Source organism: Phacochoerus africanus, chromosome 1, assembly GCF_016906955.1.
Source record: "Phacochoerus africanus isolate WHEZ1 chromosome 1, ROS_Pafr_v1, whole genome shotgun sequence".
In the NCBI taxonomy this organism is placed as follows: domain Eukaryota; kingdom Metazoa; phylum Chordata; class Mammalia; order Artiodactyla; family Suidae; genus Phacochoerus; species Phacochoerus africanus.
In genome coordinates this window covers 24,804,126-24,826,684 of record NC_062544.1, presented here as the reverse complement: position 1 = coordinate 24,826,684, position 22,559 = coordinate 24,804,126, and the positions used below count along the sequence as shown (strand labels likewise).

Here is a 22,559-nt window from a genome sequence, read left to right as displayed (position 1 = left end):
GAGCAAGTACTGTGATCGGGCTCTTGAATCTGCACTAGGATCTCAAACCTAAATGCCTACTCGGGCAAGACAGGTGGAATAAACTTGTGAATGGCAGACTATAGAGCATAGTGAGGACTGTGGCAAACAGAGCATATGTCTTATCTAAAGGGGGGTATCCACTCCATGGCTGCCTCCAGTAGACCCAGTATTACCGGAGCTTTTTATTTTTTTTTTCCAAGAGAAAGTAGAAATCTTATGTGTGTCTGTGTGTGTGTGTTTGTGTGTGTATGAGAGAGAGAGATGTCCCAATTTTTTTTATTGAAGTAAAGTTGATTTACAATGTAAAGCAAAATGATTCAGTTATACACATACATATATGTATGTATGTGTATGTATTCTTTTTCCTATTCTTTTCCATTATAGTTCATATAAAATAGTGAATATAGTTCCCTGTGCTATACAGTAGGACTTTGTTGTTTATCTACTTTATACATAGTAGTTTGTATCGGCTAAACCCAAACTCCTAAATGATCCCTCTCCACCTGCTCTTCTCCTTTGGTAACCATAAGTTTGTTTTCAAAATCTGTGAGTCTGTTTCTGTATTGTAAATAAGTTTACTTGTATCATATTTTAGAATACACATATAAGTGATATCATATGATATTTGTCTTTGTCTGACTTACTTCACATAGTATGGTCATTTCTAGGTCCATCCATGTTGTTTCAAATGGCATCATTTCATTCTTTTTCATGGCTGAGTAATATTCCAATGTCTGTATAAACCACATCTTTATTCATTCCTCTGTTGATGCTGATTTAGGTTGTTTCCCTGCCTTGGCTATTGGAAATAGTGCTGCAGTGAACATTGGAGTACATGTATTTTTTCCAATTAGAGTTTTCTCCAGATGTATGCCCAGGAATGGGATTGCTGGATCATATGGCAGTCCTGTATTTAGTTTTTTCAGGAACTTCCATGTTGTTTTCTATGGTGGTTGCACCAATTTACATTCCCACCAACGGTATAGGAGGGTTCCCTTTTCTCCACTGCTTCTCCAGCATTTGTTATTTGTAGACTCTTTGGCGATGGCCATTCTGATCTGTGTGAGGTTGTACCTCATGGTAGTTTTGTCCCAGTTTTTAACGCCCTGGGAGGGCTGGATGAGCAGGATTGCGTGTGAGATGTTGACGTGTGTTGTAGGGAGGATTCGATCCTCAGGTCATGAGTTCGGCTCCTCTGATCCGTTTACTGATAATTCAATATTTCCTGGTAAGATGATGCCCTCTAAAGACTCTGAACATCAGGGTTTGGAAGAAATCACCACATACTTCATTTTTCTTGTTAAACAGGAGAACCAAAAAAAGTATGGTGTGTGTGTGTGTGCACGTGTGTGCATGCGTGTGCCCGTGTGTGTGCGTGTGCACGTGTGTGTGCCCTGCAGGTGCATGTGTAAGTGCGCGTGTGTGCGCCCGTGTGCATGTGTGCGTTTGTGTGTGTGTGTAAAGGGCCCTGACCCATGGGTGCTTGACCCTTGTGGGTCCTGTTTCCCCTGTCTCCCTGTTTCCTAGCATCCTCCTTGGAATGCTTCCCAAATGGAGTGACTTTGACTAAAATTTAACAGACAAAGCGCAGGAAATTCTTCGGGGAAATCACTATGGAGGGGGGACAGATGGGCGGGGTGGATGAAGAAGACCCTAAACCCTCCAGAGGCCTCACTCACCACACCTGCTTCCATCCTGCTCCTTGGAGATGTGTGACCTTGAACAAGCCCACCAACCTCCCAGCCTCGGTTTCCTCACCTGTGGCGTGTGAGGCTGGCTCTGGCCATCTGCCCAGGTCATTGTGAGAATGATAGGATGTCAGGAAATCACGCTGGAAACCTGAGACGTATTCTAGCAGCATGAGCTTTTATTTTCCACTGCGAGGCAGGAGGACATCTGGGGGAACCCTTGGGACCCTGCCCATGATTAGCCAGATTAAACAGGCAGTTCTTCTTCCCCTTGTCACCCCTCCAGCTGCCTGGCTCACACAGGATGTGCGCCGGCCCGAGGGGAGGATGCGCCTGCAGCCCGGGAGAGGTGACAGGCATGATTGAGCTCCCATGGCAGCCCCTCCATCACTAAGTCCATCACCTGCACCCTGGCATCAGGAGCCTTGGGAGCCAAGCCAGCCCTTTATGAGTCTCATGGGTCCTTCCCCATGGGAGAAGCTCTGAGCCAGCGTTGAAAACAGACATTTCTAAAATTCAAGGTTTGTGGCTGGTTAGTTTAGTGACCCCCCCCCCACTTGCATCTGAGAGTGAGCAAGACATGATTTTATACTTCAGGGGCACACAGGTAACTGGTCTAGGATCATAAAGGAAATTTTTAGGGCCCAAAGTGCTTGCATTGCCAGCCCCATTCTGGAAGATGCTCCTGTAACCTTCACGGCATCACCTGTGCTGGACCAGCCTTTCATCAGAAAAGCAGCTGCCTTTTAGGCTTTTTGTTTGTTTGTTTGGGGGAGGGTTCTGAAGAACAAAAATCACCATAGAACAGGGTCCCTCATGGATAGGATGGCTGACCCTGGGGGATGGGTGTCACCTGAGAGGAGAATGACCCCATAGAGTTGCATTTGGAGTCAAATGTATTTCTTAAGAAATGCTTGGGCTAAGCACTAGGAGTAAAGAGAGGAATTAAACAGTCGTTTGTGCCATCCTAGAACTTACTGTTCGGCGAGAGGCAAATGAGAACCAGGAAAACAAACAAATATCCTCCTACCACAAAATGAGAGAAGTGCTATGAAGGGAGCAAACAGGGGGCTGTGAGAGACTGTAGTGGGAAGTCTGGGTCATACTGGAGACGAGGCAGTCCGGGCAGGCCTCTCGGAGGAGGTGGCCTTTTGAGCGGAGATGCAGAGGAGGAGAAGGAACCCCCTTATGAAAGGGGGAAAGGCATGTTCAGAGGACCTGGACCAGAAGGTGCATGGTGTGCTGGAGGAATCACACGGGGCTCTCGGGGTGTACACGTGTGTGTGTATGTGAGAGAGAGAGAAAGAGAGTGAGAGCGAGAATGAGAGGATGTGTATGTGTGTGCACGCATGCCTACCCACGGCTGTATTTTTTCTGGGAGGATGACCTATAACTTTCATCAAATTTCCAATGGGATCAGTGATCCAAAAGAACTCTGAGGAATTCTCTGAATCAAAATTACCCTTAGTCAATCAACTAAAGCTTCAAAACCATTGTGCCAAATGATGGGGTGTGGGGGTGTGTGTGGGGGTGGGGGGTGGGGGGGGTGTGTGAGTCCTGGAAGCTCTGCATTTTAAAGCAGAAAGTGAAGCACCCAGAGTGCCTTTTGGGTCTCCTCCAAAGACATGATGCAGGGGAAGCCTTCGAGGCATCAGGGTGTGGCACAGCGTCCATGGCAACCAGGTGCACGAGTGCCCAGGCATGTTGGAGGTTTCGGTGGCCACAGGCATGCAAGTCCCTCTCTTTCTCTGCTGAGGGCAGGAGAGCGCAGGAAGCCTGCAGCCCCTCCCCTGCAAGCGCAGCCCTGGCGGCACTGGGATTTAGTGAGTCAGCCGCCTCTCTTTTCCTGCAGCCTCCTCAATGCCAACAAGATCAACTGTCTGCGGGTGAACACATTTCAGGACCTGCAGAACCTCAACCTCCTCTCCCTGTACGACAACAAGCTGCAGACCATCAGCAAGGGGCTCTTTGCCCCTCTGCAGGCCATCCAGACGCTGTGAGTATGCCACCTCGAGTGCCAGCGCGTGCCCGGGCAGCAGGTGACCCCAAACATGAAGTCAGAGAGAACACGCAAAAGGAAGGCCAGGCAAGCAGGTCCAGGAGGATTCCTGGAGCCCGTGGCGAGAATGGAACACTAGAGGACTAGCTCACCAGCACTAAACGCCCACGCTGTGCTCACCGCCACACTGGGTGGTTTCCCTCTATTCGAACTTTTAAGCCTCACGCCCTATGAATTAGGTGCTACTGTGCCTCTGTACCAAGGCACAGAGAGGTTAGGTAACTCACTCAATGTTGCACAGCTAGTAAGAAGCAGGATTTGAATTCAGGCCGAGTTGCTGCTCACCTGCTCTCTTAACCACTACAGCTACTGTTTGTTGTTGTTGTCGTCGTCGTCGTCGTCGTTGTTGTTGTTAGGGCATGTGGAAGTTCCCAGGCTAGGGGGTCAAATCGAAGCTGTAGCTACCGTCCTGCACCACAGCCACAACAACACCAGATCTGGGCTGCGTCTGTGACCTACACCACAGCTCACGGCCACTGGATCCTTAACCCACTGAGCGAGGCCAGGGATTGAACCTGCATCCTCATGGATACCTGTCAGGTTCATTTCCGCTGGGCCACAACAGGAACTCCAAGCAGCCACTGCATTTGAGAGCAGGTTCCATCTCTGATGATAACGCGTTCCTGCCCACCAACAACCCCCACCTCCCGTGCAAAACCAAGCCTCTGAAACAGGCACCCTGAGAATATTTCGCCTCCCTTTTTAGGGAGCAGTTCCTCACTCCCAAGCACGGCAGATGCTCATAAATAGTAGATGATCCCTGAGAGCAGATCTCAGCCCGTTTTTGATGGCTCCACCCCCTAGGCCGAGACCCTCACCCCCCAGCCCAAGCCTTGACCATACGCCTGGGGGTTTCTGGAGGTCTTCTGAGTCATCTGGCATTTACTGTCCCTGGAGCCAGAGACGGGAGCCAATAAACAGTAAGAACAGCTGCTACACATCGAGCCCTGACCACGTGCTGAGCACTGGGTGTGGCGCTCTGGAGTTTTTCTTACTGAGCCGCGGGAAGCCGGACCCACAGTGCTGCCCTCGTGATGCGGAGGATAATAACAACAAAACCCGCTACTATATATGGAACACCCATCATGCGCCCGACGCCATGCCAGCTGCTTTATGCACCGGGTGTTCCTGAGTTTGGAGAAATAAAATTCAGTCTGCTCTCTGCATAAACCCTAAGCCTGCAGCTTGCTTTGCCCGTCAGAATTGGCGTGGGCGAGACAAGCAGATCAGTGGTAGGTCCTGCCCCAAATGGGGAGCGTAAGGAAGGCTGATTCTCCAGGCCAGACGCCACCTGCACCTCTGTCTTGCAGACAGCACGGCTCAGGCCCCCTCTCTGGGTCCTGTCTGAGAGCAGCAGTCCCCCCCATCCCCTGAGGCCTCCTGGGGTGATGAGGGAGGGAGCCTGGCACGGGATGGTCAGAGTCCAGCCCAGCGCCAGGCCGGGTGGTGGCAGAGCACGGCACAAGGGTCCCTCCTGATCAACTCCCGTCCCTCTCGCAGCCACTTAGCCCAAAACCCGTTTGTGTGCGACTGCCACTTGAAGTGGCTGGCCGACTACCTCCAGGACAACCCCATCGAGACCAGCGGGGCCCGCTGCAGCAGCCCGCGCCGGCTGGCCAACAAGCGCATCAGCCAGATCAAGAGCAAGAAGTTCCGCTGCTCAGGTAATCAGGTTACGGGGATGGGCCCCACCTTCCGACTCTGAGTACAGCAGCCCCGGAGAGGCCAATAATCCAATCTGGAGGACAGCGCGCGCTGTAATGGCTCCTGGGGAGCATCTTTGCAAATTAAATTGGGGAAATTCAGTTAGCCCTGCAGAAAACCAATTAGCTTATGGATTTAAAATAAAACACACACACAATAAAAGCACTGGGGAGGGGGAGAAGGGGGGCAATTTCAGGAGAGACAGAACCCAGGCAGCAGCACTTCTCCAGGGCTAGGTGGAAGCTTGGGGAAGAGGCAGCCTTTACATGGGGGATCTTTAGAGGCTTTGATTGATGGATGGATTTTTAGTTTCTAAAGCAGCCTCCTCAAGTGGAAGAGAGAGAAATAAATAGACCCCAGGCCAGGCTGCAGGATACATGGAATCTTGGGGGCCCATGATCCCCCCTCTAGGGCCAACTTTGGTACAGCCCTTGCCGTGTAGTCTAGATTTCAGATGGTTTGGGGCTTTCCTCCACCCTGGACAGGTGCATTCTGACTCTGGACAGAAGAGCAAAGAGTGTTGCTTAGGAAGAAGGCAACGCTGTGCTCTCTCGTTCCCACACTCTCTCTAGACACCTTCCTCCCTCCTGTACCCAGAAATGACACCAGATGGGGGGCGGTGAATGGCAGCTCCTGTGGAAAGCTGGGCGAACAGGCAGTTTAAAATGACCATCGTTTGTGTCATTTGCTCCCGGGGGAGAAAAAAAAAGCTGCTTTGTGCTCCCAGTGGCAAGAGGTTGATAATATGACGTCTGAGAGGGGATGGAATCAAGCCTCACAATCTGTGTGTCAGCAAGAACCATTCGTTTCTCCCCCTGCCTGGAGCGTCTCCTGTAAACGGGTTTTCCTGGGGAGGCCAGCAGCGTACCTCTGCTTCTGTCACGTTGTTCTTGACCACAAAGTCCAGGTGTCACCAGAATGATGAATGTGAGCTAGTTAATTTTTTTCAACAGAAGCAAACATCTCAAGGGGGGCTTGGTGGGACCCCAGGGACTTTGTGGCCATCTGAGATGTTGATTTCAATTTGTCTTCCCCTGGAGTTCCCATCATGGCTCAGCGGTTAGTGAACCTGGCTAGCATCCATGAGGACGTGGGTTTGATCCCTGGCCTCAATCCGTGGGTTAAGGATCCAGCATTGCCGTGCACTGTGGTGTAGGTCCCAGACACGGCTCAGATCCCGCATTGCTGTGACTGTGGCATAGGCTGGTGGCTACAGCTCCAGTTGGACTCCTAGCCTGGGAACCTCCATATGCCACAGGTGCAGCCCTTAAAAAAAAAAAAAAAGACAAAAAGATCAATTTGTCTTCCCCAGAAAAACAATGTCAATTACAAGAGCGGTTTCTTGGCCATGATGAGCTCCTCCTTTGACTTGGTTCTTCCTATAGTCCCGTGAGATCAGCAGGGGAGGTCCCCCTTCTGCAGCAGAGGGAGCCCAGGGGTACCCTGGATCATAGCCAGCTAGCGGTGAAGGGAGGGCTAGACCCCAAGTCTGGCTCTCTTCTCAACTCTGGGCAGCATGTAGGAGAGAAGGGCTGTTGGGAGAGGAGGCCCAGGTGCTTGGATGATTCCTGTCTCAGGGCCTCAACCCCTGAATTCTTTCCTTAACTTCCTTCATAGGGCCCTTAGCATCTCAAAAAGGAAAATGCTCTCCCAGCCCAGAGCCACAACCATCATCTTCCAGGGCCCTTTGCTCATGACTTACACCTCTTATTACTTCTGTACGCTCTGTTCCCACTTGTGCGTAGCCAGGGCTGAATTAATTAACTCTGACAAGCAGGTGTCCCCAAGAAGAGGGGTGATAAGAGGCTGAAGAGGAGGGGTTCCTGTTGTGGTTTGGTGGTAACAAACCCGACTAGTATCCATGAGGACACAGGTTCGATCCCTGGCCTCGTTCAGTGGGTTAAGGATCTGGCGTTGCCGTGAGCTGCAGTGTAGGTTGCAGGTGCAGCTCAGATCTGGTGTGGCTGTGGCTGTGGTATAGGCCGGCAGCTGCAGCTCCAGTTCAATCCCTGGCCCGGGAACTTTCATATGCCATGGGTACAGCCCCTAAAAAAAAGACCCCCCCCCAAAAAAAAAGAAAAGAGGCTGAGGAGGGCAGGAAGCCATCTACCTACCCTGATCCCTCTGTCTGGGGCAGGGGGACCTTTTGACATGATCTTGAGATCCTGGTTGTTGTCAGGTCCCTGGGGCACAGCACAGGGGTAGAATCAGCTCCGGGATAGAATTGCCTCCGAATGACTGTGGGCTGGGATTGGAGGTGAGTTCCCGACAGAACTAAGTAAGAAAAAGGAGACGGTGGGTAGACTTGGAGACGGTAGGGCTTAGTTCTCACTCTCGCTCTGCCACTGCCTACTACCTTTGCGCTAGAGGACTCCTGGCTTCTTTTCCCATGTGGGGCGAGAGTGATTAGACATGTTTAAAAGAAACAGGCAGAAGGAGCAGGGTTTTTGGATTGATTCTGTCTAAGATAGCTTTTTTAAAAAAAATCATTTCTGGAGTTCCCGCTATGGCACAGCGGGTTAAGAATCCAGTGTTGTCTCAGGTAGCTGCTGAGGCACAGGTTCAGTCCCCAGCCCAGCACAGGAGGTTAAGGATCCAGCATGACCTCAGCTGTAGTGTAGGTAGAAGCTGCAGCTCAGATTCCATCCCTGGCCTGGGAACTTCCATATCCTGCAGGCGTGGCCAAAAAAAAAAAAAAAAATCAATACTAAGCAGAAATAATGCCTTTAAAGGTAGAGAAAGTTAGAACCATGATGATTCTGACATATAACATTCTATATGCTCTTATTTTGTGTAGCAGCAGGCAGGTGAGGTAGAGAGAGCCAGCTACTAGTGAGCTCCAAGGCCTTGGCTTTGAGAGATACCGGAGCCCAGACCTGCTTAGCCTCGAGGGGGTCCCGAAGCCTTAGATCTAAAGCTCTGTGTTTCCAGGAAGCTCCGGAAGATGGAAGGAGGGGCAAGTGACACGTACTGGATTTGACAGATAATAAGTCTGCCTTTTACTTTCTCCTAAAAGCACCCCCATTGCAAAGACAGCTGATGTAATTAGGAGCCAATTTGAGGGCTGCTCTTGCAACACATAAAGCCCCTCCTTAGGCTGGGCGTCTGGCTTCCCAGCTGCCCCGCGTCTGCCTCTGTCAGCTGCATCCGCTGCCCTGGGCAGCAAGATCGGGTTAGAGGTGAGTGCTGCCGGCTGGGGAAATCTGACCATCGGATTAAGTCCTCAGAAGGCACCGTCTGGCCGCCTGAGACCCCAGGCCCATCCTCAGGGGAGCACTTGGCCATTGGAAAAAGCTGTCTGCCTTCCATCATGCCTCCCCCACTTTGTGCGTGGAGACCCAGTCGGCAGGCAGAAACCCTGGTGGCGAAAAGCACAGAGTGCGGCGTACTCTCTCTGCTCATCTGTACAGAGACGGCAAAGAGCAGGGCCCCGCCCAGGGAATCCTGGAGCTTTCGAGCTCTCAGAGATCACCTAGCCCACGCTAGAAAGTAAGAAATTGAGACCCACACAGCAGAAACATCTTATCTAAGGTAACAGAGCAGTATTTGCAAGGCAAGATCTGTAACCCAGGACTTCTGACATACTGAGAAAATTCCTGATCACCCTCTCCCCGGTCCCTCCATTTCTTTTTGATGAGGGAAACCAAAGAGAAAGAGCAGGAGATCTGAAAGCTCTGGGGCAGAGGCATGAAAAGGATGGACGTTCCCTGCTCTGGTCCTGAGGACCTGGGCAAACTTGAATGTGAAATCCCCAGACCAGGGTGTTCACAGAGCCTCGCCTGTCTGTGAGGTCCACGCAGAGCTGAGTCTCAGTTACGTGGCCACGTCTGATCTGTCAGGTGACAGGGCTTAGTAAGAGGTGGGGCCGGATCCGGAGCCGTGGAGTGGCCTCAACTCACTGGTCAGTCCATACAGGCAAGCCTGTACATCACTGAGATGCTGCGACCATTTTGTCCTAAAAACACACCATGGAGGAACAGTGACCCCATCCCTTTGGGCACAGGGTAGGACAGGGAGGGTCCCCGTCACCTGGCCCTGACTCTGGTCTCTTCAGCATGCACACGTCTCCTCTCAATGGCTTGGATGGAAGGTCAAAAATACTGCCCCAGGTTCTTGCACTTAAGAATATAGAAGCTCCCGTTGTGGCTCAGTGGGTTAAGAACCCAAGATAGTCTCCGTGAGGATGGGAGTTCAATCCCTGGCCTCGCTCAGTGGGTTAAGGATCCAGCATTGCCACAGGCTGCAGTGTAGGTCACAGATGTGGCTCACATCTGGTGTGGCTGTGGCAATGGGGTAGGCTGGCGGCTACAGCTCCAGTTCAACCCCTGGCCTGAGAACTTCCATATGCCGCAGGTGCAGCCCTAAAAAAGAAAAAAAAGAATATAAAGGCTGAGCACCCTCACCTGGGCCCATGGCTTCCAGAAGAGTTGGTTATTGATCCTCCCAGTCCACTCAGTGGCTCACAATCATGGAAGAAATCAGGACATCAAGAAGGACCTTGGAGTTCCCGTCGTGGCGCAGTGGTTAACGAATCCGACTAGGAACCATGAGGTTGCGGGTTCGGTCCCTGCCCTTGCTCAGTGGGTTAACGATCCGGCGTTGCCGTGAGCTGTGGTGTAGGTTGCAGACGCGGCTCAGATCCCGCATTGTTGTGGCTCTGGTGTAGACCGGCGGCTACAGCTCCGATTCGACCCCTAGCCTGGGAACCTCCATATGCCGCGAGAGCGGCCCAAGAAATGGCAAAAAGACAAAAAAAAAAAAAAAAGAAGGACCTTAGCATCTGGCGTCTTCTCCCCTTTCCTCCTTCTCTTAAGCTGAAGGAAGCCCATCATCTTGTCCATTGTGATGGTGGGTGTCTCAGTCCCAAGCCCAGGGCCCCGTAGCTTCCCCACCGTGCCCCCTGCCAGGAACGTGTATCTTCTCCCCATGCGACACCCCTCCTCTACCGTACCTTGAGTGATCTGGGATGAACCTCAGCCAGCACGAGGGTTTCTGGGGCGCTGAAGGATACTGAGGAGACTCATGATGAGTAGGGCAGCAGATGGACTTCTAAAGAAGAGCGTTGCAGCTTTGCTAGGCCATCGGGAACCGTGGCCTGTCTCTTTAAGGCGCTGGGGGACCAGGCTGTTGCAGAGCCACTCTGCTGTGGGAAGGGCCCCCGGGCAGCAGAGAATGCAGAAGAGGCTTCTGCTCAGTTTGACGTCTTGGCAGATCCACTGGTGTGATGGAGTGGGGTTCAGAGGCTCCGTTCAGGATCACGGCCTTTCGTGGTCGTCGTTCCCTCGGGAAGGATGCTTTCTGCCCAGATACTCCTGAGTCGAGTGTGTGTCCAGTGGCCTCCGCCTGTTCTTCTCCCTTCCTCCTGTGTCTCCCCCGGGGCGGGGTACGAGGGCGGGGGGGGCTCCTGTCTCGGAAGCGTTCCCGTGGAACCCCGCTCCTGGTACTAATCACGCTCAGTGGGGGCCTGCTCCGGCTTCCGCTTCTCCACGCTGCTTCCTCTGAGCGCTCCTGTCCTCTCTCTGACGCTGCTTCCTGACCTTGACTCTGACCAGTCGCCGCGGGGCTTTCCTTTGTGCTTGATCTAACCATGTGGTGGAACGATGGAAACGGAACATGGTTCTGTCAAGCACCGCGGAAAGCTCCGCGCTCTCCTGCAGCATGGCCCGCCACCACCGCCGCCACCGCTGGACACCTCTTCTCTGCTCTGGAGCACCGCAGCCCACCACCCGCCAGACCCACCTCTCCCGATCTAGCCTCACAGAGGGCGGGGGGTGGGAGTCTCGAAGGACTCACAGTACCGCCACCTGCCGGTAGCAGATGTGGGGTGAGATGGAGATGGAGGAGCGTAGCCGGGGCAGGCTGAGATCTGTATCCACATCTTCATCCCAAGTGGAGTCACGGTTCTCCCAAATCTGGATGCCGGCCACAGGGCAGAGTAGCCAGGTCTGAGCGCAGAAACCACCCACTGAGTTTCTTCTTCCATTTGAAGGGGACGTGTATCCCCAAGGCATATGCCCTTTGTTTCATGGAAACGTCCCAGCCCAAGGTCATTTTTTCCAAGTGGCGGCTAACCCAAAGGGCATGCCGCTAGTGACCCAGCCCTCATCTCCCATCTTTATTGGAAGCATTAGGAACTAAGGGGAGCATGAGGACCATGAAAGGGCTATGAGTCTGAGACACTGGGTGTAACCTGAGGCTCCTTCTGGAACTGACCCTCCTCTCCTCAGGAGTATTTTGGCCCTGAAGTCCAGGCTGTTTCCTGGACCTTCCCAGCACAGTTAACACGAGGCCAGAGTGCTGGGCTCCTCAGTGGTGCTAGTTCAGTGCCGTGCGGGGGCGGTGCAGAAACTCACTGCCTCTGATAATAAAGAGAGGGGTCTTGGCACCTCGCATTCTGCTGATGTCTTGATAAATCCTAGGCCCAGTGTGATCGAGAGATTGTGTTGTTGGTTCATGCTGTGGAGTCTGTGTCCGGTCCCATATAAGAGAGAACCATGGTGGGAACCAAACCCTGCCTTGAGCCCAGGAGTGGGCTCTGGGCTCCCATGGCGATATTGCTTCTCCCTGTTTCCTCTCTCTCAGGTTACCCTTCAGAGCCAGGGGCCATGGCGTAGTAATGGAAAGTCCTGGTTACCTCTGACTTCTTGTGTCCTGCATGGAGTGCTTACTATAGACCAAGGGCTGAGCTGTTTGACATCATTGCCTTGTTCAGGTTTCACAACCCCCTAAGTCCCATTTTGCAGATGAGGATGTTGAGGCGCAGAGAGGTCAACTAACTTGCCCAAGGTCATCTGACTCCAGCATAGCTGCTCCTTACCACTGTCATCCTCATCCTTCCTAGCCAGGGACAGCCCCATTGCCTTGAATTCCAAAATCAAAAAGACCTGAACTTGGCTTGATAGGGAGTGGAAAAAAAATTTAACACTCCTTTTCAAGCTTCCTTCTCTTAATTAAAAAAAAAAAACAACAACAACAACATGAGCAAGAAAGGGAGCAAGCACCCCTGTTTAAATGGCTCCTCCCCTCCAATATGAATACACCAAGACTCCTTTGGGACAGGACAAATCCTCCAGCCTAGAGAAATTCCCATTGCCTTTGAACAGATGGGGCATCCTGAGTCCCTCAGCATGGGCCAGGCCTTTGGGAGGAGGTCCACAAGGGTGCCCTTCCATGGGGGCCTCCCTGGTCCTCCAGCACCCAGCTGTCATCAGGCAGTGCCCAGTCACAGGCCATGGCCATTTCCCTCTGCTTCCAGGCAGGTGGCTGCATTCATGTTAGACTCTGAGCAGGGGGAGCTCACTGAGACAGCAGTCTGCCCAACCAATCTCCACATTCTGGTTTGGTGCTCTCCAGCCACTGATATCCAGTCTCCTGGCCTTTGCCCACAAGTGGATAGCTGTGTGCCCAGCAGTGTTCTCTTGATTCCACTCATTCCTTATGACCCTTGCTTGTCCTTTCAAGCTGACGGCCCTCAGCAGGCCTCCGACTGCCCCCCCAGTTCCTCTTTCTGCTCCTTTCCTTCTCCTGTCATCCGGCCCATCTTGGGGGTATTGGAGGCAGAAGAGGAGAGCTCCAGACACGTGCGAGGGCAGGTCCTCGGTCCTCTGATAACATATGGATCTGTGGCTTGCATTCCACAAACGGGGGCCCAGAGGATGATGCAGAATGCAGACTGCTAGTGACAGCCGCCATCCTGGGCCCATCACGGGCCTCTGCAGCCAAGTCCATCCAAACAATCGGAGCTTTGGCTCCCTACCTGCCCCAGCCCCAGCCCCATGACCACACAAATGTGAAATACATTCTCTCCCGGGAAGTGGCTGCAGGGCAGGGATGCATAATAAAATTGCGTTGCTGTGGATTTCCACTCCTCTGGTCTATTAAAGTTTCTCTGTGCTCATGTACCAAGTGTCATTGTTCTGAGCTGCCCACACCAAAGGGAAGGAGCGTCACGGGGACAGGAGCAGGTGCCATCAGCTCCCCTAAGACCCGTTTCAGCCAAGGTCTACGTGTATGTCACCTCTTCCAATCCCCTGAGATCTGTGTCTGAACGCCCCCCAGAGAGAAGAAGCGACGGCCTCGTTCAGTTCCTCCTCTCCCACCACGTATTTTTTCTGGCAGTGACAAATATGCATTGCGATTGAAATTGACTTTTAAAGCTCTGGAAAAGTTAAAAATACTTTTGGGTAGTTATGAGCATTAGGCATAACAAATGACTCCGAGGAACCCTGGGTCATTTGAGTAATGAAATATGAAGGGATGGAGGTGGCATTTCAGGCTGGCTCTGACTGGAGAACAGACTCTTTCGGTTATGTACATACGCCGTTATTAACATTTCTGGCTCCCACTCATACAAAATATCACACGCCGACCCCCTCGTTATCACAAACCAGGGCAATAACAAAAACAGCAGGGGGGGACGTGTTGGAAAGAACCCATTAGTCCATCGAATCTAATTGCAAAATCATTTCATTAAAATGGGTCAGCGGCTCCATTGCAGAGGTCAGCTAAGTATACTACAGAGAGCAATGCCCGCTAACTACAGCCGCTCTCACCTTGATTAAAACGAAAACGCATTTAATCGGTGGCTCTTTCCGGCCGCAGCCCAGCCAGTGCGCATCTTCAGGCTCATCGTGTCGGAGAGCCAGCTGTGCTCCCTGCTGTCTTTCTGGCTGTGATCACTCTAGGTTCCTTCACTTTGCAAGCCTCCCATGGTTGACACCTTCTCAAGGAAAAATACACGCATGTGTACAAAGAGCCCCTTCGTTTCCATCACTCTAGGGAACCACCACCAGGGCACAAGAAAGGTTTGTCATTTAGCAAGCCTTGCACAATGAAATTCACCTAGGACTCGGCACACGGATATGTCTCAGGGGAAACAGCCCAGGTCAAGGTTATTCCGTGGGACGGATGCTGGCAAGCCCAGGAGGAGAGATTTGCGTAATGCCTGGGACCAGGAAGCTGCCCAAATAACTGGGGATACCTGCGTGGATTTTGCTCGCACAAGCCTGGGGGTGGAAAGCAGGTGTAGGAGCGAAATGGGGAAGGGGCAGAGAAGGAAAGGAGATGGGTCCAGGCCTTGACCTTCTGTTTTAGGTCGATGATGTCACTTGAGAATCAGAGAGCTACCAAGTGCAAACCCGATTACCATAGGGAGAAAATGGGAGGCGTGAGACACCAAGGGGGTGGAGGAAACATCTGTTTCCTGTCTTCCCTCAGCCCGACACGGGAAAATGCCCTTCAGTTCACCTCTGCCAGCTTGACTTCATGGCCACCCCTAGAACTGGGGTAGAGCTTTTGTCCAAGGGTACCTCTGCAGGAAAGCATGGTATTAGTCACATGGGCCCTGGCAGCAGCCAGCCTGGTTTGTTTCTCTGCCCTGTCCTGAGTGCCCTGCAAGCCTCAGTTTCCTCATCAATCAAACAGGATTGGAGGAACCTCAGAGGGTTGTGAGGATTTAATGGGTTCACCCATTGGACGTTCAGATGCTAGTGCCTGGCTCGCAATCCGTGCTCAGGAAATGTCACCTGTTATCTCCAGCTACGCTGATGTTCTCATGGCCTCTGACTGGCCAAACGTTCCACTAGGTCTTCGAAAAAAATCGAATCACAAACATCTGTACAACTCTTGACCCTTTCCCGGAGGCTCTTCACCGCTGTGATCGTCTCACCTCTTCATAACAATCCCTGTGAGACAGGGGCGATTATTCAGTTCCCATTTCACATGTGAAAGACTGAGGCTAGTAAGTGGCAGAACCCAGACAAGCCCACACCCTTCTCCTAAAACCCTTGTACAGCCGGTGCCCCATTCTGCGCCTAATGCAGAGAAGATGGCCAGGGTCTGCCCCAACTGGCCAAGCAGAAAAATGACATTCATGTTCTCCGAAACTACAGGAATACACATGCACGGACAACTTATGTGCTAAGGACACCCCATTTATGCACTGGCCAAATGCGGGCCAAGCTCTTGTGCCTGGCATTGTGCTGATGGCAATAGGAATAGTGCCTGGCATTGTGCTGATGACAATAGGAATAGTAGAAATAGGAATGCCCATCGTGTCTCCCAACTAGCATCCATGAGGACTCGGGTTCGATCTCGGACCTCGCTCAGTGGGTTAAGGATCTGGCATTGCTGTGAGCTGTGGTGTAGGTCACAGGCACAGCTCAGACCTGGCATTGCTGTGGCTGTGGCATAGGCCGGCGGCTGCAGCTCTGATTTGACCCCTAGCCTGGAACCTCCATATGCCGCAGGTATGGCCCTAAGAGGACAAAAAAAAAAAAATATATATATATATATATATATGGAATTCCCATCATGGCTCAGTGGTTAACAAATCTGACTAGGAACCATGAGGTTGCGGGTTCGATCCCTGGCCTTGCTCAGGGGGTTAAGGATCCGGCGTTGCCATGAGCTGTGGTGTAGGTCGCAGACGTGGCTCGGATCCTGAGTTGCTGTGGCTCTGGTGTAGGCCGGCGGCTACAGCTCTGATTCAACCCCTAGCCTGGGAACCTCCATATGCCGTGGGAGCAGCCCTAGAAAAGGCAAAAAGGCAAAAAAAAAATGTAGAAATAAAACAGACCTGACCCCCATCAACTGGCTCGTGTCTGATAGGAAAACCTGAGCTTCCCTTTTATCTGCACAAGATTTGTGGTCCCACAGAAGTTTGCCTGGGGGCTGGGGAATCATTTCTGATCGTTAAAGCAGCTCCCCGGGGCATCTCTCAAGACAGTGCATCATTGGTCCCAGTACCATTACTGTGTGACCTCAAGAAAAATTCAATTTCAAAAATTAATCTTAGCTCCAACTACTTTTAGCTCATCTGAACTGGTCTTTCACTGTAGTTAATAAACAGAGCTTCCTCTCAAAGGCAGAGGGTACATCTAACCCTCACCAGAATCGTGCTTGAAGCACACTTTTAAGTCCAAATTCATTACCAGTCTTTTTTTAAAGGATGATCAGGCAACCCTGAGCCAAATTCCCAGGCATTAGGGCCACAGGCTGCAATTCTTCAGGTCCCCAGCTCTTGTCATTGTCTTCCTGATGATGAAACCAGGTGTCAGTGGGACTGACTGCCATGTACTGGGCCCCCTTTATCATTTCATTACCTGATTTGTCCCTGAAGACAACTTGAGTTGGTGACTCCCTTCCCTGACCTCATTCCCACTCCTGGTACAGCCCCCACTAAAACCCCATTAAGATCTTTTCATTTGCATTTTCATGAACATACAGAAGGTCCGTGGGCGATGGGCATCACCCACTAAGTAGCCCCCTAAATCGTACACCGTATGCTGCACGCAGGAGCCCAGGGGCCCTCCCCTGAGGAGGGCGTTCGTAACTTTCACCAGCTTCTCAAAAAGCCCGTGACTGCAGAGGCTGAAGAGCCCACAGAGCTTGAGTCATAAGGACTGAAAGTGACAAATGACAAGGATCAAAGGGGAAGCAAGTGGCTTGGGGTGGGGGGTGGGGAAGGCATCACGAAGGTGGTCCCCAAATGAAGGCGATGCCGCATCTGTCACCAGACCCTCCCCACCCCATCTGCCACCCCACCGCCCACAGCCTTGCTCTGGGCAGGAACCCCGCGATGCTGACGCCCCCTGCTTGGCCCCCCCCAGGCTCGGAGGATTACCGCAGCAGGTTCAGCAGTGAGTGCTTCCTGGACCTCGTGTGCCCCGACAAGTGCCGCTGTGAGGGCACCATCGTGGACTGCTCCAACCAGAAGCTGGCCCGAGTCCCAAGCCACCTCCCAGAATACGTCACCGACCTGTAAGTGCCCGCCCAGGTGTGAACCCCTGTGTGTCCCCACACCCCGTCTCCCCAAGCCAGCCAGGGTGGGTGCAGCCCCCTGGGAGTGGCCCCCTCCTGGCTCAGTAACCTGTGCGTTCCCTGGCTGTCCCCTACATCCTGGGCCAAAGGCAGACTCCCAGCCATCCCCCAGGGCTCACATGCTCGCAAATAAAGACAGTTCATTCATTCTACAAAGATTTTTCCCAACACCCCCTGGGAGCCAGGCACTGTGCTGGGCCCACCCATTTCCACAGTGTACAAAGCAGACAGACCCTCCCGGCCCTTAGGAAGCTTCCAACGTAACCAAAAAGATGGGTATCCCATAAATAACTGTCATAAAGTGAGAAAACGGCCAGCGTGAGTAGCGGTCCCTGAGCCTCCAGTTATCCCTGCTATAAAGAGGCGTGTTGGTTTATCCTGAGTGGAAGAGCTCAAAGTCACTACGCCGGGGGGCTGACGAGAGCACAGCACACGGGGGCTGACGGACAGGGGCCTGACCCCTGTCTTCTGCAGTCTTCCTGAGACTGGGCAGGTTGCTCTCCGAGCTGAGTGTCAGATTCTGGGCAGTGAAATGAAGGTGATGGTACCGACCTCCTAGCCAGGTTGGGAAGATGAGGTAGGCGAATGTAAGCGTAGACTTCGTCTTGAATCTTGGCATGGATCAGCCCTGCATAAATGATGGTGGTCTTTTTTATGTTATTATTATTATTATTATTGTTATTATTAATCTTTGACTTTACAAATCACACACAGTCGAGCATAGCCCTTTTGGTCTCCTGGGCCCCCTGAGCTTGTATGAATGTTGGACGTGAAGTCTCTGAGCTGCCGTTAGCAGAGGGACGTGGTCAGCAAAGAGCTGAGGGGCTGGAAGAGTTGGAAGAACCTGGAGAAGCCTTCGTGGGGGGTTAAGTTGTCACTGGTACCCCTACAAAATGAAGGCACATCATTGGCACTGGTTTGTTTGAGTGCTGAGTATTCAAAACGTTGACTGTGTCCCGTAGGTAGAGAAGCCCGCTCTCCTTTCTGGCCCTGCGTACATCCCTCCTCTCACTGGAGGAACGGGCAGGATGCTTAGGGGCACACGGAGGGTTCCTCTGGTGCCACTGATGTGGGCTGAGTGAGGTCCAGGCAGCAATGCAGCTGAAGCCATGGCGGGGGGGCGGGAGGGGGGCGCACAGAGGCAGCGTCCCATCCCGGCTACCCCACCACCTAATCTGCTTGCTTCCCACACAGGCGACTCAACGACAATGAGATATCCATTCTAGAGGCCACTGGTGTCTTCAAGAAGTTGCCCAACCTGCGGAAAATGTAAGTCAGCCCCGGGAACTTGGGAGCCTGGAGCAGAACGCCAAGCTACGGGGGCCGGGGGGGGTCCTTGACCCTCTGCTCGGGCCCCTCAGTCTCCCTCTGACCCCTGCCCAGTCGTGGGGACCTGCTGGGAGGCAGGACACTATGGAAGGGCCATGCAGAGGCAGGGCGCACGTTCTGCACCAACCCTGACCCTCACCCACGCCCCCACTGCTCATCCCGATCCCCCACCCTACGCCCAACATCTACCCCAAGGGGCAATAGAAGGGACTCAGGCAAGGACCAGCAAGGAGACACAGGAGTCTAGGGTGCGTGTCAGTAATTTTTACAAGGTGGACTCTTAGGAGGCCTGATTTTTAGATAGAGCCTCTGCATGAGTGAGGCATGTTGGATGGAAACACCAGCTGCCTCACCTGCTTCACCTGTAATCACACTGCTGCATGGCTGGCCTTGCTCCCTGCTCCTCTTCCCTGTCTGGGTGCCCCAGAGAGGGACCAGCTCAGACAGGGGTCTTTTTACTGTGTAATTCCCTTCTCCTTGACCCCACTCCCCCATCACACATCTCTGGGCCCTAGAGTTTCGGTCTGACTGTGGAACAAAGGCAATGTGTCCAGCCTCATTATTCACAGATCCCGTATTTGCTGATTCACCTACTTGCTAACATTTATTTGTGATCTCAAAATGACTACTTGCGGTGCTTTCACAGTCATTCATAAACATAGACAGAGCAGCAACAAATCTGAGTTGCCCTGCACACATGTCCCCAGGTGAAATCAAACAAGGCTATGCTCTGATGTCTTGTTTCAGCTCCCACACTGTAAACAAGTGTTCAATCCAAATATATTTAGTGCCCCATTATTTTTGCATGTTTGTGCTTTTGTCGCTGATCTCATTGTTTAAAGTGGCCCCAAAGCATAGCGATAAAGGGCTGTCTCGTGTTCCTAAGCCCAAGAAGGCGGTGATATGCCGTATGGAGAAAAGCTTATGTTACATACACTTTCTTCAGGCAAGAGTTCTCATGCTGTCGGCTGTGAGTACAGTGTAAACAAATCTGCAATATATAGTCAATAGATGTCTTTAAATAGAAATATGTATCAAACAAGGTGGTGTATTGATCGGCGATGAAAGTGGCGACCCGGGGCTCACAGGAACCTAACCCTGTATTTCCCTTAGGAGCAATGAGTCAACAAGCACTGATTCATCTTGCCCTGTGACTCCATAGAACAAAACCACAATGAATAATGAGAATGAATTGTAACCTTATTTTATCTTGCTCTCCACTCTTCCACCCATCAGTCCCCTGCAGGCAAGAAGGAAAGAGGCCTTCCCCTGCCTTGTGAAACATCAGTGCTATTCAGACTTTCTCCCGCCCTCCTTGCCTGCAGCCACCACCCTGGCCATGGTCTCAGGGACTGCTCTGTAACTGGGAGCCAGGGGGAGCACTCTGAAGGGGCAGTGGAGGGAGGGACCCCCTGTGGGTCCTGGTGAGGATGGTGGCTGTCCATGTGGTCAAGCCCACCTCTAGCACAGATATCACCTATCATCTGCCAGGAGATGGCCTTTTAAATTCAACTCCAAGGGGTTCCTGAGCTATTGTGGCTCAGCGGGTTAAGGATCCAACATTGTCTCTGTGAACATGCAGGTTCGATCCCTGGCCTTGCTCAGTGGGTTAGGGATCTGGCGTTGCTGCAAGCTGCAGTGTAGGTCACAGATGTGGCTTGCATCTGGTGTCGCTATGGCTGTGGCGTAGGCCTCGACAGCAGCTCTGATTTGACCCCTGGCCCAGGAACGTCTATATGCTACAGGCACAACCACAGAAAAAGAAAAAAAAATTAAATTCGCCCTCAAAACTTGCATACTTTTTTTAATCTCAAAACAGATTGACATGCTTATGGAGATAAGGCACGTATTGAAACATGTAAAGCCGGCGAGTGCATGTTTGCAGAGTAAACAGGATCAAGCAGCCTTTGCTTCCATAGAAATATGCACGCTTCCATTTTGGGTGAAGCACAAGCACTCTGAGTCTTTGATCGTCCCATTTTTGACAGGGCCCTGAGTATGGAGCACTATTTCTCTATACTGACAAACCAGCCCCCATGCAGTGATAAGTGGCAACCAACTCCCAGCCTCGTCCAAGCCACAAAAGGGCGTGGTGGGCACTGTGGCAAAACAGAGGCTCAGTTCTCATCCAAAGGGGCAGATGTCCCTCAGACCATCTCAGCATTTGCCAGGCCGGAATGAAGGTCCGGGCCCAGAGCAGCCAGAAATCCGGGGATGGAGGGAGAACAGGTGGACCTGCATTCATTCTGAGCCCAGCTCTGCCCCTCCCCTGCTGTGTGACCCTAGGAATGCCCTTAGCCTTTCTGGGCCTTAGTTTCATTATTTGCATCGTAGAAAGAAATCCACTTCCTTGTAGGTTATGGCGAGGATCAGAAGTAAGAGGAAGAGATAAGAGGAAAGATGTGGCCTCTGTCCACCGGGCTGCAGTGAGAAGGTACTAGAAGATGGAAAGAGAGCATCTGGGTTGAGCGACCCAGAACAGCTAGCTATATATTTAAAGCAGGGGTTGCCCACTCGGATCCTTTCAGGACCTCTGTGGAAGGGGGACGGGTGCAATAGTTATAATCACGGTGACCAACAGTTACTAAACACTGGACTCTGTGCCAGACTGTACTGATATTAATGCATTTACCCCCACCACCATCAAGACAAGCAAAAGCGGCTTTGAGATTGCTTCATGTTACAAGTGAGGAAACAGAGTGTAACTTGTCCAAGTTTAAAAATCAACCAGCAGAGCCAGGAGCCAGGAGGGGTGACAGTGCCGATGAGGGAAATGCGTGCGTGGGTGTGCACGTGCGTGTGTCTGCATCTGTATACATAGTGCCAGCCAACCAAGCAAATGTCCCCATAGGGCAGCTCGGGTCGCAGAGACCACCAGCTGCAACCACTTATGTAAAATAACTTGGAAACAGTCCCATCAGGGTGGTTCAAGCCAACTGTGTCTGTGCCTGAGTCGGGTCGGCTTCCTCAAGGACTGCAGGGGCCCCAGCCCTAAGGTTGCAGTCAGGGCAGTAGTGCCCTGCCAGGGCATGAGGGCAAAGGAGAGGGCACACGGAGAGCCAGGAGCTCAGACACTGCTGTGTCTTTCCAAACTGTTCTGAACCTCTGAGCCCTTTCCTATCGTGTTGGAATAATGTGATTTCCCTTAAGGAGCACTTGTGCTAAGGGGTGTAACGAAAAAAAGGTGTGAGCTCTTCCCACAAGGGTAATTAGCACCGCGGTTAACTCAGGGCAGCTTTTCAAGGGACCGCATGTTCAGGTCCACGTGTTCTCCCTCCACCCCCGGATTTCTGGCTGATTTCTTGGGTGGACTTTCCTGTCTGTTCTTATACCGAAGGAGCAACACAAGCAGAAGTTGAAACCTAGGATCCTTCTAGCCGAAATCAGATACCCATGGGGGGATTTGTTGGCGGTGGTTGGTTTTTGTTTTTCTTTTTTATGCTTTTTAGGGCCATACCCATGGCATATGGAGGTGCCCAGGCTAGGGGTTGAATTGGAGATACAGCTGCTGGCCTATGCCACTGCCCCAACAATGCAGGATCTGAGCCATGTCTGTGACCTGCACCAGAGCTCAGGGCAACACCGCATCCTTAACCCACTGAGCGAGGCCAGGGATCAAACCCAAGTCCTCATGGATACTGGTTGGATTTGTTTCCACTGCACCATGACAGGAACTCCTAGTGGTTATATTTTTAATAAGAAGTAGTTGCCCACTTTTTAAAAATCAGGAGTTTTCTCAGAAAAATGTGAATTTCTGGCATCTTTTGGAAAATCGGAAGATCTGGCAAAACAGCCCACCTTCCCAAAGGGCTTCAGTTAGGCTGGGCTGAGAAGCAGCTGCCCCCTGGGCTGGGGGAACATGCTTTCGTAATCACCGCCATCCCCACAGGGCCTGCTTCTGGCTTTGGGCACCTGCCTGGACCCTGTGGAATTTGCGT

The 22,559-nt window shown here is 52.1% G+C and overlaps 1 protein-coding gene across 1 annotated transcript in view; it reads left to right on the top strand.

The window, feature by feature from the left end:
• SLIT3 (slit guidance ligand 3) overlaps positions 1–22,559 on the top strand; it is a 670,365-nt gene that overhangs the window by 557,548 nt on the left and 90,258 nt on the right. Inside the window, exons 13-16 of the mRNA XM_047784155.1 lie at positions 3,562–3,705; positions 5,269–5,432; positions 17,082–17,232; positions 18,487–18,561. Coding sequence (XP_047640111.1) covers positions 3,562–3,705; positions 5,269–5,432; positions 17,082–17,232; positions 18,487–18,561 — 534 coding nt within the window. The remainder of the gene's footprint in view (positions 1–3,561; positions 3,706–5,268; positions 5,433–17,081; positions 17,233–18,486; positions 18,562–22,559) is intronic.